Source organism: Malus sylvestris, chromosome 10, assembly GCF_916048215.2.
Source record: "Malus sylvestris chromosome 10, drMalSylv7.2, whole genome shotgun sequence".
NCBI lineage: Eukaryota > Viridiplantae > Streptophyta > Magnoliopsida > Rosales > Rosaceae > Malus > Malus sylvestris.
The window spans coordinates 18,060,557-18,070,517 of NC_062269.1; the positions used below are offsets into that span (position 1 = coordinate 18,060,557).

The 9,961-nt window shown below is 37.2% G+C and overlaps 1 protein-coding gene across 2 annotated transcripts; it reads left to right on the plus strand.

Moving 5' to 3' along the window:
• Positions 1-4,006: 4,006 nt before the first annotated feature.
• LOC126585914 (alpha-L-fucosidase 2) lies at positions 4,007-9,515 on the plus strand. Of its 2 annotated transcripts, XM_050250496.1 has the most exons (10): positions 4,007-4,335; positions 5,177-5,322; positions 5,701-6,590; positions 6,806-6,938; positions 7,032-7,190; positions 7,311-7,535; positions 7,621-7,722; positions 7,849-7,984; positions 8,515-8,710; positions 8,877-9,515. In XM_050250496.1, the coding sequence occupies exons 1-10, from the start codon at positions 4,116-4,118 to the stop codon at positions 9,178-9,180; spliced, it is 2,511 nt and encodes an 836-aa protein (XP_050106453.1). In that variant the 5' UTR covers positions 4,007-4,115; the 3' UTR covers positions 9,181-9,515. The 2 variants fall into 2 exon arrangements, with proteins under 2 accessions (XP_050106453.1, XP_050106454.1); XM_050250497.1 differs by lacking the exon at positions 8,515-8,710 and having other exon boundaries at positions 4,008-4,335; positions 8,877-9,123.
• Positions 9,516-9,961: the final 446 nt, after the last annotated feature.

Here is a 9,961-nt window from a genome sequence, read left to right on the forward strand (position 1 = left end):
TTTGCCTCTTTTAATATCATATTTGAGTATCGACACACATAAGCACAAGCAAAAGGAAATTTATAGCTAGAACAAAGATTTTACAAACCGCAGATGCCGAGGGTATTTTGTTAATTTTACCTTTATTTAGAGCATATGTGGCTTGACTTTTCTGGCCTTATTTAGTGTGCCACACAAGACCCACTCCCATTTTCTAGATCCCTCCTCCCTATTTTTCCCTTGGTCTCTCTCCTCTCAACTCATTTCTCTCTCTCTTTCTTCTTGCCCGTGAATACAATCACCTACCCCTCCAAAATTTCTGGCAAGTTTGATCTCTAAACACCATCGTGACCATATCTGCACCATGAGTCTAACCTTAGTCACTATTTTTTGAAGTACAAACCTTAAGCTCAAGTTCGGTCTAGTTTCATGCAATCTCCAGCCACTTCTTAGACTCCAACTAGGTACATATAAACATGTCCTCTTCTTCTCTAGCTTCATTTTAACATAAGAATCGTCAAATTTGGTTAAGAAATGAATAAGTTATGGCTCTTCGAAGTTTTCTCAGTTTTCCACCAATTTTTTGTAATTTTTGGCAAGTTCGATGGCGGCGAAGTGCGCCAGCTTAAGCGACTGGATGAAGGAGGAGGAGGAATATTTTGTTAACTATCTAGAATATTCCTAACTCATTAGTTAATGACATCAGCTTTGTTAAGTTTAACAGAATATTTCGCCATGGTGGTGAAATATTCCAATTGACTCTAGCAGGCGTGTGAGGGCACGTAGCGAGCATGTGGCGTCGGCCCGTGACCAACAACCTAAAATGTCTTTCTAGGCTAGTTACAGTGCCCCGAATTCATTTTTGGCTTTAGTTTAGCATATTCATTATTTTAGCTTAGTTTCGTAGTTGGCCGCCACTTAAGCTTGATATTGGAGGAAATCGAACTGTCTAATTGTCATGAATTTTCAGAATGTTGTTGTAGAAGCTTAATTAGAGCCTTAGGAAGTTATGGAACGGAAATTCGGTGTGCGGATTGTTTGGATTGAATGACGGAGGATTGTTGACCCTACCTTTTGACATTTGACCGAAGGTTGACTTTTGATCACCGTGTCCCGAATCCATCTAGAATGTTGTAGAAGAAGTGTACAAGCTAGAAATATGTGTTTTATCACTTGAATTCTGAGAAGGGGCTTGTGCTTTGTTTTAGGTGGTGATGGTATATGAGCGCCTTAATCGTTGTGCTGGGGTGCCATAGGGCGGACTCCAGTTGAGTAACCTTTACTATATGTGATGTTGGTTATTACCTGAAAATTCCCATTCTAGTATACTTAGTGGATATGGCACGGAGTTATAAAATGTTTTTCCTATAAAATTGTTGCTTTTAAATTCACTCATTGATCTATTTTATGAAATGTGGTTTGACATTTATTTGAAATGTTTGTGAAACATGAAGACTAATAAAGGACTGTTAACCTATTGTCATAAGGAGATGTAGCGTCGACTTGTGTTATGTCTCATTTGTTGAGCCACTCTAAGGTAAGTTTCCAGAATTCGACTTGGTTCCGTTGAATGGTTTGGAACCTTGCCTCATGTGGGATTCCGTTTAGTGGTCCAGAATCCCTCTTTCTATGTGGTTCTGTTAAGTGGTCCATAATCGTGTTTGCTTGGGTTCTATTAGGTGGTCGAAACCCTGCTTCTCCTGGATTCCATTAAGTGGTTTGCAATCCCTCTTCCTACGCTGTTTTGTTAAGTTGTCCGAAATCGTGTTCCGTTTCAATTTTTTTTTAGCGATCTGGGATCCCATTTTCTTCCAGTTCCATTGGGTGCATCAAAACCCTTTCTTTGTTGGATTCCAGTGAATGGTTCTGAATTTCTCTTCCTATTCAGTTCCATTGAGTGGTTTGAAATCTCATCCCTGTCTCCGTTGGTCATTTAGAGTTAGTCTAGAATGTGGAAGCTTAGGAGTTGTAGGCTTCGGCCAAACTGTGCCGTTCTAACCTTAGTTTTGAGCATATTTATAAACGATAGGTTTAAGAACCTTTGTGGTTTGATTTGGAAAAGTTGAGGGACGTCTATGTGATTTTATCGGGATTTCTAATGAACCATTTATGATTTTATAAAGGGTGATTTTATGAATACTATTTATAAATTGAGATCGATGGACTTATTTTTATTATTCTCACATACGTTGAATTATTGGCACTCACACAAGCTTCGTAGCTTATCTTGGTTGTTGCTTTGTCTGATGCAGCATTCCCACTGTGTAAGGGGCGATTGTCCAGGAGACATGTATGTGTACATACAAGGAGCTTTTGGTGTAGGAGCCATAGGTCAAACAGCTTAGAGTGGAGAAAGTGTAGGGATTTCTCTGTGTTTATGATACGTATTCTCTCTACACATTGCCTATATTTATTGTAGTAAAGATGAGAGAATTACTCATCGTCCAAGTAAATACAATTGTAGTAGAGAAAAAATAATAACTTATAATCAAATCTATCTAGAATTTACACAATCACATTTCAATATAATATCTATAACATTCAGTTGTTTAACGTCAAATTTTGTCATAAGCATTAAATTAAGTAATTAAGATGCTTTTGATTAGAATTTAAGTTTTTTTTTTGTTAGTACATTGATATTTTTACACTAGGAAGAGGAGGAGTTCGGCTAAGCCACACAATTGGCAACCTAATTTGGTATTAAATTTGCCATCTACGAGATTCAAACCTAATGTCTTTCACTTCCAAATGAAAAGAAATATCGTCAGGTCGAAATACTAAGGGACAAAATTTAAGTTTTTGTTTAGATACAAAGTTTTCATTCTTTTTAATTTTTTTAATTTTTTTTTTAAATATCATAATCACTAATCAATTTTAGATGTGGGCCGGACCTTACATAAACCATTAACATATTCACCGCTCGCCGGATATCGGGAAGCAAAGATAAAACAGACGCAGACAAATCTTTGTCGGTTGGCTCGTGATTATCGTCAACATTACTTACTAACCGCCGCATGAGAGCCACGTACAACAGTAACTAATGTTTTTATTTTTTAATTATTAAAAATGAGGATTCAAATTACAAGATTGTTCAAAAAACTATAAGCGATTCTTAGGTAAGAGAATTGATGTTCTACATGAATCAATATTAAAGAAAGGACAATCCTAGGGTGATCAAATATTTTAAACTAAATTGTAAATTAAATGATGTGTCATCAATAAGAAACAAACACGTTATCGAGACTTAATTAATAATTCAATCATGTACAACTACAACATTTAATTTGCAACTTTGGTTTAAAAATTTAGTCTCCCTAATATAACCCTAAAAAAAAGAGTGTTTAACCTGTAATACAATAAATTAACTTAAAAAATTTCTAACCACTAACATAATTCAACACTTGCCACAAGTTTCTCAGAGTTAAACTACTTATATATAATCTCCATGAGTTGTATTTCTTTATCACTATGTATCAGTGTGATTTTAGTAAACATGAACCTGCTATTTTATAATTTAAAATAACTTAGAATTCGTATTAAAATCAAAATTTTACTTCAAACTTTTATTAGAATCAAACTATCATTGATATTAAACATTACTGTAATATATACATGTACTATGACAATCAACATATGCGATGTTAAACAAATAATCACAAATACATATCACAACAACCCATGTATGGTAGAGAGAGAATTTTCTACACCAAAAATAAATATGGCATTTCTGTGACCCTAATAGGTGTTTGATATATATTAAATATATAAAAAAATAAAAATAAATTAAAATAATAAATACGTGTTAATCATTTATTAAGGCTACAAAAATACCACGCTCGTATAGAAGATTTCATCTCGTGTGTGTCTAGACTCAAAGCTAGTAGTAGAAAAGTAAAGAGGCTTTCCAAGTCTAAAACAGGAGAGTAGAAAACAAACAAACAATGCCGCGATGCGTGGGACCCTCATTACTTTACTACGCGCCCTGACATTAAAAGCCTCAACAAACCAAAACGTTTTAAGCACCTCTGACCCACTCGCTCTGTTGATTTCACCCACTGCACTGCAGAAACCGACAGTTCCAAACGAAAAATCACAACAAAGTCACAGGCTCTTCTTCTTCTTCTTCTTCTTCTGCAATGAAGGATGATGGCGAGTGGGTTCTGGTACGGAGTCCTGCAGAGAAGGACCTGTGGACCCCATCTTTAGTGGAGGAGGAGGAGGGGGAGAGTTCTAGGCCTCTGAAGGTCACATTTTCCGGGCCTGCAAAGCACTGGACTGATGCTATACCAATTGGGAATGGCAGGCTTGGAGCCATGGTTTGGGGTGGTGTGGCATCAGAAACTCTCCAACTCAATGGTAATAAGTTGGAAGGCTTTTGATGGCATTGTGTTGATTGTGACTTCTGTTTTGTTGGGTTTTTTGTGTTTTGTGTTTTGTGTTTCGTTTGCTTCAATTGAAATGCTTGGTGTTTTGAGTTTATTGTTTTTTCAGGATCTTAGAAATCTTGGAATGATTTGGCATGATTAGAGTTAGCTTGTGAGAAGACATAGCCTGTTTGTGGTCTAGGATTGGATTGGACTGGCTCGGATCGGATAACTCTTTGGATTGAAATGGATAACTCTCTGGATTGAATGGATGTCAAACATCCAAGATGTTGGTTTAAGTAGAGGGTAGAAGATGGATTATTGATGAAGAAAACTTTTCCCTCCCAACCCTACAATTTTTATGGGGATTGGAATATATAAGTTTCCTTCGTGACTAATCCATCTTCTACCCCCTTAACTTAGACAGCATTTGAAAGTTTTGCGTCCATTTTTTCATTCAACTTGCAATGAGTCTAGTGAGCTATCGGATCCAATCCTAGACATCAAACGGCATGTAGGTATTAAACATGATTTAGGAAGCTTTGTTCATTTGAATTTTCATGAGTTTGTTGTAATCAGACCGCATTTTGATTGCAAATCTGCATTTTGATTGTAATCGGACCGCATATTACTCATATGAATTCTCGAACAACTTCATCTTTGGTGGATGAGAAAAATGAGAGGGCAACCAGAATTAAAATTAATGCTTAGGACTGTTTTAGAATATGTTTTTTTTCCTAATCATGAAACATTTATTCTCTGTCTCCCACTCTCAGACACGGAGAGAGTAAGATTATAGTGAAACTCATTGCATGAAGTTTAAATTTCTGTAGAGGACACACTATGGACTGGAATTCCTGGCAACTATACCAACCCAAAGGCTCCACAGGTACTAACAGAGGTTAGAAAACTTGTTGACGATGGTAAATATGTCGAAGCTACTGAAGCAGCGGTCGAGTTGGCTGGAGATCCTTCTGACGTAAGTAACTTCATCAGCTTCAGTTCTTCATTTTTTTACTCGTTACAATGAATTGTGATGACTACTTAAGCTCGATGTAATACTGTAAAATGCGGTATATGCAATTCAATCGAACTACTAATTTTTGCTGATAATTGTTCATAATGGGATCTTAATTTAATAAGGTACATAGAGTAAAAATATGTATCTTATAGACATCTGTTTTTGAATGTCATTAGTGCCTTGTACGGTAAATGTAGTTTTAGTTAAAGCAGTTAACGGCTTCTTTTAAATTGTTATGCAAATCCAAGCTTTGTCTTACTGATGGCACTGGATATTGGATGAGTTGCGTGTCTGTGAGGGTGCTTATATCTGACATTAATTTCTTGCTTGATGAAGGTTTATCAACCACTTGGTGACATCAACCTAGAATTCGGTGACTCACATCTCAAATATGATGAAGAAACTTACAGCAGAGAGCTAGATCTGGATACTGCAACAGCAAAGATAATTTACTCAGTGAGCGGTGTAGAATATACAAGGGAGCACTTTTCATCTTATCCTAATCAAGTGATTGTGACAAAGATCTCCACTAGCAAACCAGGGTCCCTATCATTTACAGTTTCTCTAGACAGCAAGTTACATCATAATTCACATGTAAATGGTAATAACCAAATTATACTACAAGGAAGTTGTCCTGGCAAAAGGATACCACCAAAATCTAATGACAATCCAAAGGGGATTCAGTTTTCGGCAGTTCTTGATTTGCAGATTAGCGATGGCAGTGGTGCAATACATGTTTTGGATGACAAGAAATTAAGGGTTGAAGATTCAGATTGGGCTGTTTTGCTTCTGGCGGCCTCATCATCATTTGATGGACCATTTACTAAGCCCTCTGATTCTAAGAGGGATCCGACTTCAGAGTCTCTCACTGCATTGAATTCAATAAGAAATTTGTCGTATTCAGATCTTCATGCTCACCATTTGGAGGACTATCAGAATCTTTTCCATCGTGTCTCATTGCAGCTTTCTAAGAGCTCCAAGAGCAATTTAGGAGATAAAACTTTGGAGGCAAAGAAAAGTATGACCAATTTGAATATAAAGGGAAGTGATGATGCCTTAGTTTCAACAGCAGACCGGGTGAAATCCTTCAAAACTGATGAAGATCCTTCCTTTGTGGAACTTTTATTCCAGTATGGCCGGTATCTGCTTATTTCTTGTTCACGGGTTGGAACTCAAGTGGCAAACCTGCAGGGCATATGGAGCAAGGATATTGAGCCTCCATGGGAGTATGTATCTCTCTCTCTCTCTCTCTCTCTCTCTCTCTCTCTCTCTTCAAGGCTCCAAGGGTATCATCCTGTTAGCATGTCATACACGACTAAGCTCACCCTTCCGAACATATTGCATAAACATAGTACATTGACTAATTAATTTGGCCCCCTTCTATTTGTCAGAGGTTTTGGCAATAATTTGAGGTGGTTTTTACTAAACTTTATTCTTGCAGTGGCGCTCAGCATCTGAACATAAATCTTCAAATGAACTATTGGCCATCCCTTCCCTGTAACCTAAGAGAATGCCAGGAGCCCTTATTTGATTATACATCTTCGTTATCTATCAACGGGAGTAAAACGGCTAAGGTGGGAACTCTACCATTCTAGTTTACATTCACAGCCTCAACTTTCGGTGCTCTGTGGATTACTTTTCTTGTTAATTCACATAGCACATTTCAGGTGAACTACGAAGCCAGTGGTTGGGTTGTACATCAAGTGTCTGACATATGGGCGAAAACATCACCTGATCGAGGTCAAGCTGTGTGGGCTTTATGGCCAATGGGAGGAGCCTGGGTTTGTACTCATCTATGGGAACATTTTACTTATACGATGGACAAGGTGAGCTCCTGTGCCTTGTACCCTATTGCTGTTAACTCCAACTTACTGTTTATATATGCTTATCTTATTCAACTACGGTTTCTAGTAGGTAAATGATCGCTAATTTTTCTACATCTTTAGGATTTTCTTAAAAATAAGGCATATCCTTTGTTGGAAGGATGTACATCATTTCTGCTGGATTGGTTGATTGAAGGCCGTGGAGGGTATCTTGAAACCAACCCGTCAACTTCTCCGGAGCACATGTTTATTGCTCCTGATGGCAAGCAGGCAAGCGTGAGCTACTCGTCAACTATGGACATATCGATCATCAAAGAAGTTTTCTCTGCAATAGTTTCAGCTGCTGAGGTTTTGCTCCAATTTTATGCTAGCAAGGATTCCTACTTTAGCTATATGGACTATTGATGTCTAACAGGTATTCTTTATAAAACAGATTTTAGGAAAAACACAGGATGCTCTTGTTGGAAAAGTTCGTGAGGCTCAGTCTCGGTTGCCACCCACAAAAATTGCTAGAGATGGTTCTATCATGGAATGGGTAAGTTGGAGATTGCACGTTCCATTTTTCAGGAATCCGTTTCCAGGTCTTATAATGTCTTATGACGCTCTTGTATAGAATCGCTAAATTAACTGTAAACTAATATTTATCTTTGTAATGTCGCAGGCACAAGATTTTGAGGACCCAGAAGTGCACCATCGACATGTATCACACCTGTTTGGCTTGTATCCAGGACACATAATAAGCGTTGAGAAAACTCCAGATCTCTGTAAAGCGGTCGGTTATACGCTCTTTAAAAGAGGTTTGTACATTATGATTGATAACTGAATTTAGATGCAAATTGGGATGACATGAAATGTAGTCGTAATTTGTACATGAAATGTAGTCGTAATTTGTGTATCACGTGGAAACCAAACAACTTACTATTACATGAATCTGGATAACGATAACGTTGGATGTATCGATCACGCAGATGCGTTACAAATGAAACTGTAAAGAAAGGTGATAATATCAAACTGAAAGTAGGACTTTTGACATTCAACATTACCCCTTGAGGTTTGGTTTTATATGATTGATGGGAACACACTTAAATACTACGGCTACAAGAATTTTGTTCAGGACTTTTGTGATGGTCCAATTTAATGGTGTTAGAAACTAATGTATCCTACCTGGAAGATCACCCTACCCAAGAGTTCATCCAACGATGACTAGCTACATAAGACTCTTGTTTACTTCAGGAAACCCGGCATGGTTCTAGCAAATGTAGAACAATAAATGAAAGTTGACATGGTTAGTAACTAAATACTATCATATTTGTATACTTTAAAACAGGAGAGGAGGGTCCAGGATGGTCGACTACATGGAAAACTGCGTTGTGGGCACGTCTTCACAATAGTGAGCATGCATATCGAATGGTCAAGCATTTGATTGACTTGGTGGATCCGGATCACGAAAGTGATTTTGAAGGAGGACTATACAGTAACTTGTTCACTGCACATCCCCCTTTCCAGATTGACGCCAACTTTGGGTAAGCTGTATAAGTTAATTTTTTGTCGAATCAGTATCGTGATAAGTTTTCTACTTCATATGTCCCAATTCCAACTGTTCATATGCGCCAATAGACCTAACACTTCCGTGAGTGATGAAGATCGGTAGCTTGACTGCGATGGTAATTCTCTATCTTTTGGTGCCAGTTTTTCAGCAGCAGTTGCAGAAATGCTTGTCCAAAGCACTGTCAAGGACCTATATTTGCTTCCCGCTCTTCCGCGGGATAAATGGGCAAACGGTTGTGTGAATGGACTGAAGGCTCGTGGTGGGGTGACAGTCAACATATGTTGGAAGGAAGGAGACCTTCACGAAGTTGGTCTTTGGTCCAAGGACCATAACACCACTAAAATATTACATTATAGTGGAAGTACAGTTACAGCAAACATATCATCTGGCAGGATCTATACGTTCAACAGACAGTTAAAATGTTTGAGGACAGCATATCTCTGAGAGCAGCATATTATCGTCGAGTTTTGAGGTTAAATTCATCCTATTGATTTATTCCGAATGAAAGTGGAAACGAAGTCCTTCGTTTCTTCTTTGGTGTCAGTGATTCAGTGTCATGTTCCATTTATTGTGGGGACTTTTTGAAGCTGAATTTAGTTTAGCAAATGAGAGAATAATCCAAGGTGTTTTACTTGTATTTTCATTACTAACACTTCAAAGAATTCTCTAAGGGTGGTTTTTTTTTGTTTTTTCCTTCCATTCTTTTCTTGAGTTGTCATTGAATTCTTAGCTCTTTCTGTTTCTGGGAAATAAGAAAATTGAAATTTTAAGCACCATAATTACCGTCTTCATTATTAATAGGATTTTTACTATATGCAAAATCAGGGATAAATCACATACTACTTCCAAGAGAACATGATTATTGTAGTATGAACGGTTCAAGTGAGGTTGATCTCCACATGAATTGATATGAATAATTTATGCTTAAATACAATTCGTAGATAACTATTTGTTATTTAATACAAGTTTAAGAAAGTTGGAATTTTGAATTGAAATAAAAAGTGCAAAAAAGTTAAACGTATTAAAAGCAAGGGCAATAACAATAAAAAGAGCAATCGGATTAAAAGAAAGAAGCACTAGGGTGTAGCCGTCACCTATAATAATTCTATGTCTATCAATTACTTATGAGTTAACACAAGCAAACTTCAAGGATTAGATTTTCCTTATGCATATTCTACTTGTGACATTTAAGCTAAAACATATATTTAACATGCAATATGTATGC